The 20,041-nt window shown below is 45.7% G+C and overlaps 3 protein-coding genes across 3 annotated transcripts in view; 2 read left to right on the top strand and 1 right to left on the bottom strand.

Annotated features, from left to right (window-relative positions):
- Positions 1-6,841, top strand: part of stag1a (stromal antigen 1a) — a 41,575-nt gene extending 34,734 nt beyond the window's left edge. Inside the window, exons 21-32 of the mRNA XM_035167585.2 lie at positions 221-313; positions 924-1,098; positions 1,206-1,345; positions 1,555-1,656; positions 1,757-1,905; positions 2,510-2,638; positions 2,732-2,934; positions 3,070-3,244; positions 3,387-3,503; positions 3,620-3,734; positions 3,878-3,958; positions 4,281-6,841. Of these exons, the coding sequence (XP_035023476.1) occupies positions 221-313; positions 924-1,098; positions 1,206-1,345; positions 1,555-1,656; positions 1,757-1,905; positions 2,510-2,638; positions 2,732-2,934; positions 3,070-3,244; positions 3,387-3,503; positions 3,620-3,734; positions 3,878-3,958; positions 4,281-4,304 (1,503 nt within the window). The 3' untranslated portion in view covers positions 4,305-6,841. The remainder of the gene's footprint in view (positions 1-220; positions 314-923; positions 1,099-1,205; positions 1,346-1,554; positions 1,657-1,756; positions 1,906-2,509; positions 2,639-2,731; positions 2,935-3,069; positions 3,245-3,386; positions 3,504-3,619; positions 3,735-3,877; positions 3,959-4,280) is intronic.
- A 348-nt stretch (positions 6,842-7,189) lies between these two features.
- On the bottom strand, positions 7,190-12,483 carry pccb (propionyl-CoA carboxylase subunit beta). Its single transcript, XM_035167586.2, has 15 exons — positions 12,202-12,483; positions 11,373-11,492; positions 11,223-11,291; positions 11,075-11,131; positions 10,804-10,917; positions 10,511-10,621; positions 10,259-10,367; positions 9,850-9,970; positions 9,684-9,765; positions 9,468-9,591; positions 9,214-9,321; positions 8,788-8,888; positions 8,495-8,593; positions 8,303-8,402; positions 7,190-8,226 (listed from the first exon to the last, which is right to left on the bottom strand). The coding sequence occupies exons 1-15, from the start codon at positions 12,442-12,444 to the stop codon at positions 8,105-8,107; spliced, it is 1,680 nt and encodes a 559-aa protein (XP_035023477.1). The 5' UTR covers positions 12,445-12,483; the 3' UTR covers positions 7,190-8,104.
- Positions 12,484-13,867: 1,384 nt separating this feature from the next.
- msl2a (MSL complex subunit 2a) lies at positions 13,868-19,693 on the top strand. The gene is made up of 3 exons (XM_035168156.2): positions 13,868-14,899; positions 15,883-17,294; positions 17,707-19,693. The coding sequence occupies exons 1-3, from the start codon at positions 14,758-14,760 to the stop codon at positions 18,007-18,009; spliced, it is 1,857 nt and encodes a 618-aa protein (XP_035024047.1). The 5' UTR covers positions 13,868-14,757; the 3' UTR covers positions 18,010-19,693.
- The last annotated feature ends 348 nt before the right edge of the window (positions 19,694-20,041 follow it).

The following is a 20,041-nucleotide window of genomic DNA, read 5'->3' as shown; positions in this document are numbered from 1 at the left end:
TTGTAGGATATTGATGATTAATATTTCAAGTATGCAGATTGATTTGAAATACAATCCTCTGTCCTGACAACGTGAGAAGAATAAAATAAGAAACCAAACACAATCATCAATAGTTGATGAGTCTCAAATGTCTCGCTGTGCTCTCCGACCTGCTGCAACTCAAGAGTATTGATTCTTATGCTTCAATAAAGGTAGTAGATGATGTAATGTGTGTCTGCAGGATGACCTGGTGGCTCTCAGGAGAGTGGTGAAGTCTTTTCTGGCGGTGTGCCAGCAGTGCCTGTCCAACGTCAACACGCCAGTCAAAGAACAGGTAACTACACACACCTGATGTGACCTGCTCCCACCTTCACTGGCAAATACATTCGGCTGATTGTGTCGACTTTTAGCTGACGCTTTTATCCAGTTAGTGCATTCAGCATCTATGGGGTTCAGCATCTTGCCCAAGGACACTTCGGCATGGGCTAGGATTCGAGCCGCCGACCTTCTGGTTGGAGGACAGCTGCTCTACCCCCTCAGCCACATTTTTGCACATGTTTTGATGAAAAGTAGAAACTGTTTGATTTATTTCCTGAGCCACAGCTGCTGACATCTGTTGTTTAGAAGAGTAAGCTTCAGCTAAAGGGGGATTATGGACTTGTCAATTTGAGTTTATTTAAAAGGGGCAGTTTTTAATAATTAGCAGAAGAGAAAAATAACCGAAAACAGCCAGACCTAGGAGCACACTTTTGTTTGTTTTATCAGCATCCAAGAAATGGACTAAAACATCATTGATGTAAACATTTGCCAATAAACAACCAGTACAGTCTTTCACTTTCAACACCAGCTAACTTCTCAGACCACAAGAGTTATCTTGACACCGTGCAGAGTTTATTAAAATGTCCTCTCGTCACTGAAAAGTTAAAACCTTCTGTCTCCTTCAGGCATTCATGCTTCTCTGTGACCTGCTGATGATCTTCAGTCACCAGCTGGTTTCAGGCGGCAGGGAGGGCCTCCAGCCGCTGGTCTTCAACCCAGACAGCACTCTGCAGAACGAGCTTCTCAACTTCGTCCTGGACCACGTCTTCATCGACCAGGACGACGAGAGCCAGAGCATGGGTGAGACAGACGGACAGAGAATCAACTTTTGTTTTGCACATGGGATAAATGCCGCCATTTGTTAAATTGAATCCTACTCTTCTACACCTCTGCCCATGCACCTGCAGAGGGAGACGAGGAGGATGAAGCCAACAAGATTGAGGCTCTTCACAAGAGGAGAAATCTGCTCGCAGCTTTTTGCAAACTCATCATCTACGACATCGTGGACATGCCCGCTGCTGCCGACATCTTCAAACACTACATGAAGGTGTGTGACAAAAACACTGAACTGTCAGCGGGTAATGGGGTTAATGAGGATTTAAAAAGATCTTTTATGTTATGAGAAGTGTGGAAAATCTTGTAGAATCACTACGAAACTGCTGTAGGATAAATTGGACGATGGCAGGCTGCCACAGTCGAGGTAATTAATGAGATTGAATGTGCTGAACTGTGTCGTGTTTTCTTTCTCCGCCTCAGTATTATAATGATTACGGAGACATCATCAAGGAGACTCTCAGTAAAACCAGACAGACGGACAAGATTCTCTGTGCCAAGACACTCATCCTCAGTCTGCAGCAGGTGAGAGAGCAACACACGCCACATACCACAAGCCTTCTACATGTGCACGCCTACAAACACTCACTGTCCATGTGCGATCCCGTGTGTGTGTTTGTTTCAGTTGTTCAACGAGCTGCTGCAGGATCAGGGTCCCAACCTGGACCGAACATCGTCTCACGTGAGCGGCATCAAGGAGCTGGCCCGTCGCTTCGCTCTCACCTTCGGCCTGGACCAGATCAAGACCAGGGAGGCTGTGGCCACGCTGCACAAGTAAGAACCATGACGACTCTGATCTCTTAGTGAGGCCGAGCTAACAGCTGGAGTGAAGATAGCAAGGAGGTTAAAGACGCCGACTTATATCAGGTCAAATCCAATGTCTAGTATTATTATGTAGCAGTTGAACATGTATATCTTAGGATAGATTTTAACTTTACTTAATTTGTAACCTTTAAAAGGGTCCAGAAAGACTTTCACAAACAAAAACTTTATGTTGCTTTATATTTATTCAAGATTTAGTTCAGAGTAAAAATATACATTTTACAATTGTGACTAAAATTGGAGACTTGATTTAGAACAAAGATGCGAATGCATCTTTAAATATTCTTCATACTACAACCTGCATTGCACACACAGGACGCTACTTGGTGAAACACCATAAATGTAAATTACAATAAATGAATAAGGTTAGCAATGTAACCTTTGGTGTTTATTATACTCAAGGTTGATCTGTTTCTGTTTTATGATTTCCTTCTTCTTACTGTCATATATCTCTCTCTCTCTGTCTGTCTGTCTGTCTGTCTCTCTCTCTCTCTCTCTCTCTCTCTCTCTCTCTCTCTCTCTCTCTCTCTCTCTCTCTCTCTTCTTTGTGTATCAGGGATGGAATAGAGTTTGCATTTAAGTACCAGAATCCTCGAGGACCAGAGTTCCCTCCCAACAACTTGGCCTTCCTGGAAGTCCTGAGCGAATTCTCGTCCAAACTAATACGCCAAGACAAAAAGACGGTGTAAGTACCCGGTCATGTAATCCCACTCTTGTCATTGAAAGATGTTTATGAAAGAATGGAACAAGTATTTTTCGATGCTCGGTGCCTCCGCAGCCACAACTATCTGGAGAAGTTCATGTCGGAGTCCATGTCGGAGCGTCGGGAGGACGTGTGGCTGCCACTGATCTCCTACAGGAACAGCCTGCTGACGGGAGGAGACGAGGACCACATGTCCGTCACGTCAGGCTCCAGCAGCAAGACCGGCTCAGTCCGCAGCAAGAAGGGACGGCTGCCAGTTCACAAGAAACGTATCGAGGGTGAGCGGACTGTACAGAAATAACAGAGACCCAGTACAGAGGGTTACTGGGTTTGTTTAGCTCTAATACTGAGAGAAGAGACGTGTACATGGTTACCTAACGTCATGTTGCTGAAAATGTGAATCTTCTCTGTAGGTCCAGAGGAGAGCAGTGTGGAGGGCTCGTGGCTGTTGCGTAATGACACTCTACAGACACCGGGGGCGCTGCAGACTCCTCAGCTCACCTCAACAGTCCTCAGAGAGAACAGACCGGCGGAACACATGCCAGACCCGGACTCAGAACCTGGATCAGAGAACGACTTCGTACACAAGTGAGTTCATTGACATTCTCACTGTACATATGCATCTACTGAAATACTTGTCTGTGGTAATTCTGTCTTTTTGTAATGCACAACAGAATAGTTGTATGTTGACATGGAGCACGTTGACCTCTGACCCTCTTTGTGTCTCCAGTCCTCAGATGCAGATGTCGTGGCTCGGACAGCAGAAGATGGAGGAGGTGAACAGGAAGGACCGGACGGGCATGAACTACATCAAGTCACGCAGCAATCAGGGCGTCCGACAGACTGTGTAAGTGTGTTTCACTTTTCATCCTGCAGCAACAGGCCTGTGACGAAAACTGGCTCAGAAACGTAATCGCTCTTCGTTTTAACCTGAATTAGTAACCAACTAAACCATCTCTTTAGACGCGGGTTAATGGAGGATGACGCAGAGCCGATCTTTGAGGATGTGATGATGTCATCGCGAGGTCAGCTGGAGGACATGAATGAGGAGTTCGAGGACACTATGGTGATCGACCTGGTCAGTAACGTTACTTCCTGTTGAACTGTTCTTTTCCACAGGGGCACTGAAGGTTCAGGAGCCAGTTCATCGTGTGTGTTTTTTTTTTTAATATTTTATGATTCTTCTTTGTTAATCGTTTTTTATGTGGGGTTTCCTTCCAGCCGCCATCAAGGAACAGACGTGAAAGAGCAGAATTAAGACCAGACTTCTTTGACTCTGCAGCAATGATTGAGGACGAGTCGGTAAGTTAAATAGTCACTTAGTTGATTTATATAAGTAGAAGTGAAACCATGAGTTCACTTATTGGTGAGTCAGGTTACAAAATTTCAGTTTCTCATCAAATTTTAGGACGTTTTTTATATTTATTTTGTGCTTTACAGTCTGCAGATTAATCTACAATCATCAGTTACAGCTTCGACAGTCAATCTCAGTACTGATGTTACTTGAAAGTGACTGAAACTAAACTTTCACCTGACATTTTAAACTTGGCTTTATGTGTCTAGTGTTAAACTCTTTGCAGCGGAGACATTTCTTCCTGACATTGTCTCCTCTCTGTCATTCCAGGGATTCACCATGCCCATGTTCTGATCGAGAAAGAGGCAAAGATCCTGAGACCAGGATCCAAATCAAGAGTAAACAGATGAGGGAGGGGGGTGTTTGGACGTCTGATCACCTGCCAACCAAACTCTTTAAGAAGAAGAAGAAAAAAACACATTGTTGAAGTACTTTTCTCTTTCTGTAAGACGTGATGGAAGGACGTTTTGTCGACTGACGGATCCCACGTCGGCTGGATCTCACCTGGAAGCATTGAGCGAGCCGCCGCTCTGTTTTTATCAGACGGGCCGGAGGATCCAGAACCTCGTTGGCTCGTCGCCCTGCTCTTATTCTTCCTCCTCTTCCTCTCCATCCTGTCGGTCCAGCTCTTCTCAGCGGTCACTCTGGCCACGTAATCCTGCAGCCCGCCGATATGAGCACCTGCGGGTTTTTTTCCGGTTCTCTGTCAAACAGACGTACAGTTGTTTGTTTCGCGATCAGCGGCACAGAGCGACATAACACTCTGTACAGCCCCGCCCCCTTCTTTTGGCGTCCCAATTCAATTCGTCTGGTTAAATCTGACATGGGGAGGGTGTCAATACTAAATGTTCTGTATCTTTGCTCTTACTACCACCCAATGACCCCCCCCCCCTCCTCTCTCTGTTCGCCATCTGAGTCCCGTGTGTGTGTGTGTGTGTGTGTGGTGGTGCTGGTGGTGTGGTGGTGACGTGCGTGCGTGCGTGCGTGTGTGTGTGTGTGTGTGTGTGTGTAGTGTTGGTGACGATGGTGACGAGAAGCCGCACGTGCACACGCAGAGGTCAACAGGCGTAGTCCGACCTGCAGGAAGTGATGTAACTTGTCCTTGTGTGTGATGTCGAGGCGAGTGTTGTCATTTGACGGCGAAGCCACGCCCCGCTGACCGACCTCAGACAGAAGCCCCCTCTCCGATCTCAGAAACGTTCACATGCACACACCTACTCACACATTCTGAATAATGGCTTTTTGAAGTAAAAAAAAGTTTTTAAAAAAAAGACAATAAACATATTTTGAATTCTGTAGCTTTAGTACTAAAGTTTTAAATCAAGTGTGTTTTTGTTTTTGTCCGATGTTTGTACAGCTTTTTCTTCGATATGTATCTTGTTCGTTGCCAAATTGTGGCCTACATATTTACAGTATATTCCAGCCCCTCCCCCCTCCACCTGTAAGTCATATCTAACGGTTACCAAGCGCTGAGTGTTGCCGTGGGACACCAGCTTTTAAAGCGCTGTATGGTCTGATTGTAGTTGTTTCACGGTTCAGTATTACAGCAGATTTATCTGTTCGTTCATCTTCCAGGTCAAATCGAGTTACTTCAAGTTGGTTGTTTTCACACCTGCACACAGCAGCGTTACCTGATTGAGATTGGTTGTTATCATTGTTCATATCCAGTGCAGTGATGGATCTTTTGTGTCTGACAGATTAGTTTGAATGTGTTTTTGAATGTGTCCAGCCATATTTTCATTCGCCGCCGCTGTCGGGTTAATCAATCATTCACGTTTCCTCATTGGCTCGTCAGTCGTTCATTGGTCGGCTCGTCAGTCGTTCATTGGTCGGCTCGTCAGTCCTCCTGTGAGTATCAGAGACAATTGGATCTTTTCTGCAGTGCAGTTGACGTCAGTTGCCCTAAAATGCTCTAAAAGCCCGTTTTTTTTTTTTTTCTGTGAACCTAAATTCTTTTTAATAAAATAAAATCTGTAATCGATTTATGGACCAGTGGTTTGTGTTGTGTTCCAAACAGCTGCATCTCTGTTGAGTACAAATTTCAACTTTGTCAGAGATTTCAAAGATTTGAACTTGGAGCTTGAATCGTTTATTCTTTCAGCTGGACTCAAAATCCACTTACTCCCACAGATGTCCACAGATGGACTAGTGAACAGAACGGCTGGGCACAGATCCAGGGGCCCAAGAGGACCAGGGGCCCCTTGTTTTCACCACCAATGCAACGACAGAGAATCAAAAATGACAAGAAGAAGACCCTGATCTCAAGTGGAAGCAAAACAAGGGACACGTTTTTGTTTTTATAGTTTGAACAAATTTCTGAAACTACACTTCTTAATGAATGAACAGGTTCCTGCAGGGTCTAAAAAAGTCTTAAATACATTAAAATGTTATGTACTTATGTGTTAAGATAGCTCTGAATTTTGTTTAAGTTCTTTTAATGCTACTTCCATAGCACTTTAGTTTTTCTAAGAGGTTTATGTGACTTGCATAGTTTTTAATGTCTGTGTTTTCGTTTTAGTTCTTTCTCAATGATACAGATATTAGGAAGCTGTAATTAAACTAAAAACATGACCAATGTGAAGCTGATAACCGAGACATCAAACTCCTCTGGCAGAGTTAAAAGTGTTGAATTTTACTTAGTGAAACCTGCAGGAACCCTGAATTAAATATAACATGTTGATTAACTTAAGGAGCTGGAAGGCAGATTTTAACTTTGTACAAAGTCGGGCTTCCTGTTCTCCAGTTTCCATATTTTATAAGGAAAATAGTTGCAGTTACCACAAGTGAAGTTTTAACAATGATGGCTTTAATTACATAATGTCATCTCTTGACGTCTTTGTCTTCTACATGTCACCACTTCATCAATCTGAGATATTTATTTTTTTCAATATTTGTGTCTGTTGCCTATTAGAAGCTTCATCAACCCCCCCACTTGCTCACGTTGAGTCCAGCCTGGGATCTCCTGCTCTGTTCTCACGCTGAATTCTGACTTTCTACAGACTCTACTAGGAGGCCAGGCACAGCTCAGTGCGTGACAGAAAACAGCTCATCGTGCATAGAGTGACAGCAGCTTTATTTCTACTGCACCACATTTGCAATTCATTATAACTGCTTAAACATTTAAGACCGTGGCTACCTTCAAATCTTCACACACACACACACACTGGAGAAAGCAGTCGTCCACTTTCAAACCATTTTATTTTAGTCTTAAAATCAATTTTCATTTATAGTTCGTTTTAAAACCTCGGCCGCCGACGTAAAATGCTGTGTTAGAGGTAAATAAAACGCACATGGTGGTGATTTCATGGTTTATTTTACACATGGCAGAACAAAGTCTGCCGGAGAGAAAAGGCACAGTTCCAGGGCGTGAGAGCGACTCTTTCTGGACCTAAACAGACGACGTCTAACACAAGGGATTGCAGCTGAAAGTGCAAACTACAGTTCAACCTAGAAGAAAAACTTAAAACGGCACATTAACCGGGTTTGGAAATACTATAAATGACAACGGACCATTTTCTGCTTAAACTCTCATGATGATAGTTGCCTGCATTTTCTCAGATGCTCAGCAACATGTAATCTGCTCTTTCATATGCAGCCTTCTTCTAATAATATCAGTTAACACCATCACTAGTGACCAATATGGTCACTACTGTCTCGAAAATCGTGTATTCGGGTGCTGTAAAATGTGTTAATTCTCAATAACATCTTGAATATAGATGTTAATACACTGCACTCCTGATTTTGTTCAAACCCCAAAAACATTTTCCCACAGCTCGAGGTTGATGCTTTTTACAAATAAGCGGTGGGCTTGGAGGAAATTGGATTAGGGAATCTGGAGCCACTTTTAAAGCATGAACAAAATCAGGGAGTGCGTCTCTGTGTGCTGCTTTTAGTGGAGTGGAAACTGACAGTTTTAAAATCAACAGCAATGGGAAACAGTCCGAAGTGACGACTAACATCTGCTTGGCGGGCCACCAGAGTCGTCATCACGGGGAATCGCTGCAGTTTATGTGCACGTTGACTCGACACACAGGAAGAATCCCACAGCGAGTGCCTTTAATAGTGTCGATGTGGAAATGTGTCCGGGTGTGTTTTCACAGAGGAATGTTGGCGTGTTTCTTCCAGGGGTTGACTTGCTTCTTGCTGGCCAACACGTCCAGGTCTCTGCAGATCTTCCTGCGAGTGGTCGACGGCTCGATGATGTCATCGACGAACCCTAAAACAAACATTTTGGATGGTTGAAGCGTGAAATCAGATTTTTGGGAAAGCTGTGGAGACATCGGGAGGTTTACCTCTAACGGCAGCTGGGAAGGGGTTGGCGAACTTGTCCACGTATTCGGCCTCGGCCTCCGCCTGGTTCTCCTTCCCTCTGAAGATGATCTGAACGGCACCCTGGGAAAAAACACAACAGAGAAACGGTTCTCACACAGTGTCAGATCAAACAAAGGGAGAAAGACACCGACAAACAACAGAAGAGTTTGTACCTTTGCACCCATGACAGCAACCTCAGCTGTGGGCCAGGCGTAGTTCACGTCTCCTCTCAGGTGTTTGGAGCTCATCACATCATAGGCTCCTCCATAAGCCTGATATACACACACACCAAAACCTTAACCACAACCAATTCATGCCAAACCCTAACAGTAACCACAATTCATATCTTAACCAGGACCTCAGACCGTTTAGCCTCATTAGGACTGGGCTTTGGTCCACATGAGGTCTACTGGTCCTGACAAAAATTTTGTTTTTTTTAAAAACCAGCATACACACAAAAACGCACCTTTCTGGTAATGATGGTTATCTTTGGGACGGTGGCCTCTGCAAAAGCAAAGAGCAGTTTGGCTCCGTGTCTAATGATGCCTCCGTACTCCTGAGCAGTTCCTGTTGACCATCATCAGAGGGAGATCATATCAGTCACATTGGACAGTGTGTTTCAATGGAAAGAGAATTTCTGCTCCACACACTGTAGAAATGATTATTTCTGTATGTATTATTTCTGTATGCATCTTGTTTATATTCCCTGAGTTTACGGCTCAATCTTTTCCTACTTTTTGTGCAGGTGCATCGATCCTGCTGTTTATTAATATGTGCCCAGAGAGAGTCAGAGGGCAACAGCTTCACCTGACTCAGATGTAAGTTAGAGTATGACTCCTTTGTGAATGTAAAGGCAGCCAGTGTACATGCACAGTGGGATTTTGGGGGATACCTGGCAGGAAGCCTGGAACATCCACAAAAGTGATGATGGGAATATTGAAGGCGTCGCAGAAGCGTACGAAGCGTGCGCCTTTCACCGAGGAGTTGATGTCCAAACACCCTGATGCACAAGACAGAAATGAACCGACATTAAAATACAACAGAATAGTAAAAAGCGACCAGAATGTGATACGATCACCAAAAAAAAAAAACACATTTTAATGCCAGTAGAATATGTTGTGTTACTTTTTTTTTTTTTAAACTCACCAGAAGCCACTTTGGGCTGGTTGCCCACGATGCCCACAGTGCGTCCGTTCATACGGGCGAACCCCACCACGATGTTCTTGGCATAGTTGGGCATGATCTCGAAGAAGTCTCTCTCATCCACGATCTGAACAGAGGCAATGAAGTAAAATATTTCTACTTGCAGAAATGACATGGGATGTAGTTGCTGTGTGTGTGTGTGTGTGTGTGTGTACGTACTGACTGAATGATGTCCAGCATGTCATAGGCTTTGGTTGACTCAAACGGGACGATGGTGTCCAGTGAAGCTACCAGACGATCGCTGAAAAAACGACAGAGGTATCAGACACGTTGAAAATAAAAAGATATTGATTGGTAAAAGCAGAGGTGAGGACGATTGGTTCACCTGGGGTCGTGGCATTCCCTGATGGGGGCGGGGTCCTGATTGCTGAGAGGCAGGAAGTTGAAGAACTCTCGCAGGTTGAGGAGGGCTTCAACGTCGTTCTCAAACGCGTGATGAGCGACGCCTGAGGAAGAAATAGACAAGATGCTTTTTTTGACGATTCCTAACCCCCCGTGTGTTTGGGTCGAAGAGAAGGGGGCACAGATGAGCCACTGCGAGATTTACATGGATCAGCTTTCATTCACTTTTCCAGAACACGGCCACTGGAACATGACTGGGTCCCCGGTAATGAGATCCAGCTGCTGCTACAGCTGAGTATTTACATAACAGCAGCCAGACACCGATTTTGGATGTGAAAATATAGCAACAGAACAAACTGAGGAGAGATAAAAGCTTGTACGTGCAAACTAACCAGAAACAGAGGTGTGTGTCTTGGCTCCACCGAGCTCCTCTTGAGTCACATCCTCGTTGGTGACAGACTTCACAACATCAGGTCCCGTGATGAACAGGTACGATGTGTCCTACACACACACACACACACACACACACACACACACACACACCAATACTTAAAAACATTGTCTTCTGTTGCTAAGATCAAATGAAATGTTTATTGGATAAAAAAGCAGAACAGCTGGGGATTATTTGTTGCGCGCTTTAATACCTTAACCATGAAAGTGAAATCTGTCAGAGCGGGGGAGTAGACAGCTCCTCCTGCACAGGGACCCATGACAAGGGAGATCTGAGGGACGACTCCAGAGGCCAACACATTCCTCTGGAAAAAGAAAAGTCAGAAACAGCCCATAAAGCTCCAGATATGAGCTTTTCAAAATGTTTTAAATGCAAGGTGCCAATTGTGGCAACTGCTTGAATCACAGAGTAGAGACTCAGATGTTAAGTGTGATTTTAGATATTGAGTTTTCAGTGAGGTGTAAGGATTCTGCAAAATGACCACACCAGGAATATATCTGCATATCCAGCCAGAGACTCCACCCCTTCCTGGATCCGAGCTCCTCCAGAGTCGTTCAGCCCGATGACCGGAGCTCCCACCATCATGGCCTGGTCCATGATCTGAGAGCAGAACGTGAATGTGAGGAACCACTGACGAAATGATACAGTCTCAGAGCGCAGAAGGACGGCTCACAAGTTTAATGCTGCAGATGCCTCAAACCTAAGTAAAATGTGAAATATATGAAATTAAATATTTCTGGCGGTTACACAAACCTACCTTACAGATCTTTTGTGCGTGAGCTCCAGACAGACTGCCGCCAAACACTGTGAAGTCCTGAGAGAAACAACAAAGAGAAAATAAAAATTACACCAGTGAAACAGCTGTTTAATATTTAATATTCCTACAATATAATTATTTATTGCACCTGACTGAACACATAGACCAGTCGGCCGTTGATCCGTCCTCGGCCTGTCACCACGCTGTCGCCCGGGAACTAAGACAGAGAGGCTCAAATCAAAAAGGCATGAACTGCTACGAACTTTTTACGTGGACAACGTATGACACGTGCCGTCACCTTGTTTCTGTCCTGCTCCATGCCGAAGTCGGAGCAGCGATGCTCCACAAACATGTCCGTCTCCACAAAGGACTCGGGGTCCAGCAGCAGCGCCACACGCTCCCTGGCTGTCAGCTTCCCCTGAAACACACACATAGTTGGTACGGATTTACCTGAAAGAACACAACACTGCAGTCATGCAACATAACACAAAATATGAAATTTGTATCAAAGCCATTGTAGTCAGGGCAGTTTCTTGGCAATTATTACTGAAGCAACACTTTCTCTTGTTGTTTTCTGGAATTTTCTGAATGAGGCCTGTATATTTAAATACTTTATATTTACATCAGTAGCGGGTCCTCTCTCTGGAGGCCGCCATGTTTTTTACAGGAGCCCAGACTGGACAAACTAAAGACCTTTTGAGTTTTTATGACAATTGAAGGTTACCACAGGTTCTCTCTCATGTTTGGAAGGGGAGGGTGAGGTGAGGGGTGTTCAGCTGCAGCATGCAACTTCACCACTAGATGTCACTGAATTCTACACACTCAACCTTTAAACCTACAATCTACAGCTTTAACTTGTAACTTTAACTAGCAGAGGATCGGTGCCTTGCTCGAGGGCACTGACAGCTGGATTGTGTATCTCATAACATCCCATGAGGAACTCTAGAAAGTTGGTGAAGGTCACTTTTACGTGTGTTTCAAGGAAGAAGTGACACTCCAGCAGCAACCCCTGACGCAAAGCCTTTGAGCCAGGCATTTCACCTGTCAACCACTCCAGCTGCCACAGTTACTACAGCAGATAAATAATAACTTATTAATGAATGAAAGTCAGTGTTGGTTTGTTTTACCCTCTTGTGCTGAGCATCTATTCTCCCCTGACCTCCACCGACCAGCGCCGCCTCCCGTTTCTGCTCGATCCGCTCCCTCACGGAGGGGTGGCCGGCCGAGTACCAGCGTCTGTCGGGCCGCAGGCGGGTCTGCTGCACCGAGGCTGCGGCCGCGCCATGTTTCACCTGCGCCAAACCCCGGAAAGACGTCCGCAGCCCGTTCAACAGTCCGCAGCTGCTCCGAGTCACAGTGAAGGCCGCCATCTTTGCTGCTGCTGCTGCTCGTATCGGCCGACAGGAGACCATGAGGATGACAGGCAGACGTTTGAGCCAATAGCGAAAGGGGGGCGAGTTCTCTCAGCCAATCAGGGAGAAGGGATTTTCTATCCTCAGGGCTGAGGGGCGGGGCCTGGAGGGGAACAGGTTTCCAGTGGTTCACTGAGGCCGCTCGTCTGAAAGTCACGGGGTGTCTCTGCCCTGGATTTGGTTTGTCAGGTGCAGCTGCTCTCAGACAGGCACTGGACCCTGCTGATCCTCCGGACTTTCTCCGGAGGGGCTGTACGTATGAACGACAATGTCCGAGTGAGAGCCTCCGGACTTGCTCCTGACTTTCTCCAGCCAATCCCCTAGTGAAATATGTAGGTGTCCGATGGAAAACAGCAGGAGATCCTCCCCAGGACTCACCGCTATTTCACTGGGAGACTTTTGTTTTCTTTTTGATTGATTTTTTCCATTTCATTTTTTTTATTAGAAGCATCATCATTAAAGTTATTGTTGGGGTGTTGGGTAACAGGAGGTAAGGGCTGCCTGACAGGATGTTTAACAAGAGTAAATGTTAATAATGACACAAGCACACATGTATATAGGTGAGGTTTACAGTTCAGACAGAAATTCTAACCTATGTGAGTGACATAGTTTATAGAATATAGAACCTGACTGATCAGCCGATATGAGCCTTTCACAGACTTATCAGTGTGGTGTTTTGTGTGCCAATATTATTTTACAGAATAAACAATGAAGCAAAGTGCATTTATGTTTACATTTTAGGTGAAAGTATATATGTTACACATTTTCTTAATTTATTAGTTATATAGTTGGTTGTATTTGTGTTTTCTTTTCGTTTAAAGTTATTTATTATAACTATTATTATGTTACTATGTTACTATTATTATGGTTAAACTGTAAAATATCAAGTCTCAATTACATTTCATTTCTTTGCTGTAAGGTTTTGATGATGACATCTTAGGAATAGTAATATATATATAATATAATAATATATATATATATATATTATTATTTATAGTTATTTTTATTCACTAGTTATTATTGTTGATGGTGAAGATGGTGATGATGTTGTTGATGATGATGATGATAATAATGATGAAGATGACGAGGATGAGGACGAGGATGAGGATGAGGTTGATGTTGTTGATGATGAAGATGATGACGATGATGGTGATGATGATGATGGTGAAGATGATAATTATGATGATAATGATAATGATGGTGAAGATGAAGATGAAGATGAAGACTTATATTTCTCAGACTCAGGGTTCAGATAAAACATAGTTTAACACAGATTGAAATAAAATAGTAATTTAGTGAAGGAAGTGATCGCGGGCACGAGCCGACGCCGTGGAGCCCTCGCGCACTACAGTAACCAGGGTAACTGGGGGGGGAAGTCTCGCGTGGTTATCGTGCTCGTCGAGAGGGGTTGACGCGAGGAAAAGTGGAGGATCGAGTGTTTGATGCATTTGTTAAACGACCAGTTCGCCATGTTCCGGTCACCTCTCGTTAAGTTTTACAGCAAAACGTACCAGAACCGAAGGATTTCACTTTGCCGCTTCCGCTTCCGTCCCGCGTGCGACGCATAAGGCGGCCCATTGATATGCTTGATTCTTCGCTCGCTAATTTTGGCTAGCCATGCTAGCGCTAGCCGCTTAGCTTTGTTTACATCAAGTGCGCGCCTGTGATCTGTTAGCTAATTGCTAACCAAACACATTTGCGATCTTAGCAGCGGCTCGTCGCCCAGTTTGTCACCGACGAGGCTGCGGCCGTGTTGGGGGTAGTTCACCGGCCCTATGGCCAACATCCACCCTCTCTGTGCCACAACGTTTGGCTGATGCCGTGAGCTAACGCTAGCTACATAATGCTAACCCTTTTTTGAAACCATGGGTCGTGTGATCGTTTGACTCGCCGCAGGCTGTTGGGCACCGCGGGGGGATAATGTGAGTGATTACAACCCGGGGTCCGAATTCACTTAAACTTTATTCGTGATCTGGTGAATAAGAGCGTCCGCGAACCGGCGATGCTATCTGTGGTTAGCCGCTAGCCGGGGCTACCAGTGTGCGCGTTTACCGCTTCACCATGTCCGCTGTGTGTTATTGTGTGTGTTGTTGATTCGCATGTGTAAAATGACACACTGGAGCGGGTGATCGCTGCAGCGGCAGGTTCGGTTTCTGTTTCCTCCATCCGCCCCTGACACCTCGGCTCTCTCTAGCTGCACCGGAGCCAGTGGCTGGATTATCGTTTCCCCCCCCCGGGCCGCGGTTCCCCGGGGCTGCGGAGTGCACCGCTATGAACCCGGTCAATGCAACCGCTCTGTACGTGTCCGCCAGCCGGGCCGTGCTGCAGTGTGACCCGCGGCAGCCTCACACCTTCGCAGAGATGTACACGCTCCTGCCCTTCTTCCGACAGTCCCTCGCATGCCTGGTCTGTGGTAAGCATCCTGCAAACATCTGTGTGTGTGTGTGTGTGTGTGTGTGTGTGTGTGGCAGCAACACGTAGCACCTGCTCCGATGCTGCGCTGTGTCGCAACACGGCTACCATCGCTCTCCCCACTGCACTCATCTGAATTCATCGCTTTACTATTCACATGGACTTGGAGTGTGCGTGGGCGCGCGTGCGTGCGTGTGTGTGTGTGCGTGCTCGCAGCGGTGGACACGATCTGTCGTGCGCACCACCGCCGTCTCCCGTGGCAACCGAGGACGAGCCCCAGTCATCTGTCCTCTCGTCAAGACAGATGACTCCTCTGTTGTTGTGCCTGCTGCAGAGCCATGTGTTTCCTATTCACGCTCTAAGCCGCTCGGCCCGGGAGCAGCATCCCCCCACCAGCACCTGAAGGGCAGGATCACGTCGCTTGTATAATTGTGTTTATTTTTTTTAATTCTTGTGCTTTTTGACAATATTTAAGCGGCACTACAGGTTGGATGATGTAAGCAGGTGAAATCAAGACAGTGAGAAAATTAATTCAGCAGGTTTCCAATGAAGTAGGACAGTCGGGTTCCAAAACGCACCAGCATCTAACTTAATAGATTTAAAATCAATCTGGATGATTGATAAATGTTGTTTATCAGTCACTTCACAGAAAAGTCATTTTTCAAGCAATCACTCCGACAGTTATCTGGTTGCTGAATCTCCTTTGTGAGCATTTGCTTCCTACCTGTGAGCATCATATCTTTTTTATTTCTGATATTTGAATAAATCACTTGAAGCTCTGGTAAAGCATTTGTCATTGTTTGAGGAAATAGCGGGGGGGGATTTGAGGTAATTAAAACAGTTTCTAGAGAGGCCTGGTGGGGAATGGAAATGGCCTTAAATGACTCTAGTCCAGCGACATTATTGATCGTTTCACATTTGCTTTGCATAAGTGCGAGGTGGATAAACAAGTGGATTAACACCTCCCTCTTGTTTTTGTCTCAGGTAAACTTCTCCAGGATCCCGTTTCCCCAACACATGCGGAGTGTCAGCATTACGTGTGCCTGGGCTGTAAAGGACAGCAGATGCACATCCGGCCGTCGTGCAGCCGCTGTAAGGACTATTCCTGCTTCCAGGAGAACAAGCAGCTCACCTTGCTGGTTCAGTGCTACAGGAAGCTTTGCCTATATGTAACTCATTCACCGTTGCTGCAGTTGGTCAGCAGCCATGTGGAAGGATCTCCAGAGGTTATGGCCTTGTTAGAGGAAGTGCTTATGTCACACGAAGAGGATATAGAAACAGAGGACCCAAGCCTGGCGCAGGCAGACGTGAATCCTTCTGCGCCTGAGTCACTTACCCCCACTGAGGCGCCACCTGTTCCTGCAGAGCTCTCGGCTGTACCACAGAGCTCCTTCTCTGACCCTCCCTGTTCCAATGGACCGCAGGAATGCAACGGAGAAGTGCTGGAGGATCTAGATCCCTCTTCTCCTGAGCTGGAGGTATGTGAGCTGGTAGAGGAACAGCCACAGGGAGGCATACCTGTCTCCAGTACTGGTTGTGGTGGTCTGGAACTGAGTCTGACCACTGGACCTTTAGCTCCAAGTCCAGGCACCGTGTGTTCTCTCAGGGATGGGCAATCAAGCAGCAGAGAGCTGGAGGAGGGGGAGGTGTTGCTGCTCAGTGTGGAGGAGGTCTTACAGACTTTGGATCCCCTTCAGCCGAGTCGAGATCCCACTCACACACTTCCAGACAGGACGCACACTCATTCACACATAGCCACGGACAGAACGCACACTCAAATGTACATACAGCTCGATGCTGCTCATAACTACACACAGATTCAAACAGACAGGACTAACACTGTGGCGAGCCATGGTGCTCATATACTCACACCCTCCTACAATCCTCCTCCAGCCGCAAAGCCCCCGCCTGTCCGCCTTAACCGCAAACGCTCTCGTTCAGAGAGTGATAGGGAAAAGGTCAATCCCCTCCCCATCACCTCCATCCTACAGGGCTCGTCCTCACATTTACACACTCCAAACCCCTCTCATCCACCGCACACACAACCACCCCCGCCCTCTTTAACTGTACCAGCACACACGTACTCATCCCTTCCCAACGGGGCGCCTCCAAAGCCCAGCCGACCTGCCCCCATCCACAGTAAAGGTGCCAGGAAGCATGTCGATCCCGCCCATAAGAAGCCGCACGCCAAGGCCCGCAGCGGCGGGGGCTCCAAGACCAAGGACCGGAGCAAAGACCAGCGGTTGATGTCAGGCTGCCTGGTGCCCCCCGCTCCTGCCAGGCCTCCATACAAGAAGCCAGTGGAGAAGAAGGGCTGCAAGTGTGGCAGGGCCACTCAGAACCCCTCTGTGTTGACCTGCAGGGGGCAACGCTGTCCCTGTTACTCAAACCGCAAGGTGAGACAATGATCACAGACTGTATCAAATTATTTAATGGTTTTTATTGACAGCCATTTAATCAGCCCTTCAAAAATGCAAGGCAATATTATGAGATTGAATATAGGTTATTGATGTAATCATTTTATGTAGTGTGAGTAAACACTATGATATTTTTAGTATGAACCTTCATAAAATAGTTTGTTGCCAAGATAACTAAAAAATATACATATTAGAAATTATAAGACTATTAACTGACCCGTCTTTAAGCTTTTATTTAAGTTAAATGTGTCTAAAGGCTTTTTTATTTTGATTGGGAAAAGAGACGTGTATCTAAATTCCTCATTTGTCTGGACATTCTTTAAGATACTTCCTTTCATGTGACATTGGTGTGATGCACATCTCCTCATCTATTCCCTGTCATCTCTCTCAGGCATGCTTGGATTGTATCTGCAGAGGTTGCCAGAACTCCTACATGGCCAACGGTGAGAAGAAGCTCGAGGCCTTCGCCGTGCCGGAAAAAGCACTGGAACAGACGCGGCTCACGCTCGGCATCAACCTCACCAGCATCACGGCGGCCGCGGCGCTCCGCAACCCGCCGACCTCCAGCATACGAGCGAACACCCTCCTCAACGTGGCCACGGCGACGGGAACCCCTGTGACCACGGCCTTCCTGTCCCCGAGCCCCCCACAAGAGCCCAACTACGAGGACAGCCTGGAGCTGCTGATCGGATGAGAGGCTGGGACTCCAGAAACGGACAGCTCTGTGCTGAATGAATGTGACGGCTGAACTTTGTGTCTGACAGACAACCCCGTACCTCCCACCCTCCGCAGGGGAGGCAATCTAAGGCAGCTATGGGTCTGTCCTGTCCTGTAACCTGCTCTTCTTCTGTGTTGGAAAATGCTGAGTAGTAAGACTAGCATGGGTGTGCCAAAGCCTCCTGTATTGTGCCTGTTTGCCGGTGTGTGTTGTTGCCTGTCTGTAGTTTAACACTTATACTCGGTTCCACGGCTGTTCTGTACTTCAGAGGTGCTTTTTTTTTTTGTTTGTTTATGTATCACAGACATACTGTAAGAGGCAATAGGAACCCATACCAGGTTTTGTGTTTTCTGTGTGTGCGTGCATGCATGAGTGCGTGTTTTGGTGCGTACTGGCATCAAAGCCTGCATCATCATATCTCAGTTACTTGTCACAGCATTTTTCCACGAGTATTACTCTGTGTATGTTTTAAAGAAATGCATCTTTGGCATCAGGACGGCCCTTACTAATCCTCAACCATGTGCGTGTTCACACTTTAAGCGGTGAATGATTCTTGTGACTAATCAATGGAGAACTTCTCACATAAGACTGTATGCCTTTTTCTATCTCATCAACCTACTCGATCCAAGTACTGTTGGCTGTTTAATGAAATTGTCTTAATGAACTTGACTGATGCAGGCGTTGTACGGGCAGCGAGATAATGTCAAAGCACTTGGCTGGCTCCATGGTTTCTCTGTATGTTTGTATGAGTGTGTTTGTTTGTGTGTATGTGTGTATGCTCCTGCTGAGATTTACTGTAACGTCAGTGAGGGTTGCGGATGGTCGGCTGTGAGCACTTAGTCTAATTGATTGGCACGATTACAACTAAAACCATTCTTGGTTACCATAGCAATAGGGGCACCAATAAGGAGTCTCCGGGCTCTCCTGTAAACATGCAGTCGTTTACAGTATCGCCATTAGTCGACTATAACTGTCTTCTAAAAAAGATTACACCGTCATGTGTTGATTGTGTGTGTGTGTGTGTTTAGATAAACTGAAGCCATAGGTTGTCATTAACAACACAAAATATAATCAGCGTATCCATTTTGCCCCACAGTTGTATGTGTCATGACTGATAAGAGACCAACTCAGAGACTATTTTTGATACCAAGTGTTTGAGATTTGGTACCACTGTCTGTGTATGTATGTGTGTGTGTGTGTGCGCGTGTGCGTTTTGGTTAAAGCACCTTGAAGCCCTCCTATAACCCACAAGGCTGTGTGTCATCTGTGTTTGTGTTTACAGTCTCAGCTGTAAGTACCACATGTTGTTCAGTTCAGTCATGGCGACCAAAAACAGACTGAAGGAGAGAGAGACAGAGACAGAGAGAGGGGACTCAGGCTGACCAAACTAACACCTTGGTTCTCCGCTCACGGAACAGGAAGTAGCAGGTGGATTACAGTGTGATCGGCTAATATGATCTATCTTCCTGCAGCGTGTGTGTATGTTTCAAAATGTATTTCTTTTGGGCATTACTTGAACCCTGATTAGTTTTTGGTATTGTTTTTTTTTTTTTTTAATGTAAAAACTCTTGTTTGAGGAGTGACTCTTATTATTGCTGAAACATTCACTGCCATAATATGGAAACATGTAATACAACATGGATTAAATGATAGTTTTTTACTTTTTCAGTTTTGTGTCGTTATTTGTGTAGAGGGGGAATCTGACTTTGACACTGTTACCTTAATGAACGTGAGTGTTTGATTGTGTAAGAGTAAGAACTGCAGTGGTACCTTACACTTAAAAATATAAAAACTTTTAAACAAGTTTAAATATCTACAGGAAGCTTGAGTAAAACAGTTGTAGGTAAAATACATTAGGGGAGAAATTTCTGATTAAAAGTTGGCAAGAAAATTATATTTTACACAACATGACGTGAGGCTGACGGGGGCGCTACAGGCCAAGTCAGGGGAGGATAAAAGTTATTATATGAATGTACATGTTTTCATGGTAGAACATCCTGTGGTTGTT

The sequence above is a fragment of the Hippoglossus stenolepis genome, chromosome 10 (assembly GCF_022539355.2).
Source record: "Hippoglossus stenolepis isolate QCI-W04-F060 chromosome 10, HSTE1.2, whole genome shotgun sequence".
In the NCBI taxonomy this organism is placed as follows: Eukaryota; Metazoa; Chordata; class Actinopteri; order Pleuronectiformes; family Pleuronectidae; genus Hippoglossus; species Hippoglossus stenolepis.
Note: the sequence above shows the minus strand (reverse complement) of the source record. Positions and strands in the feature narration are given on the sequence as shown.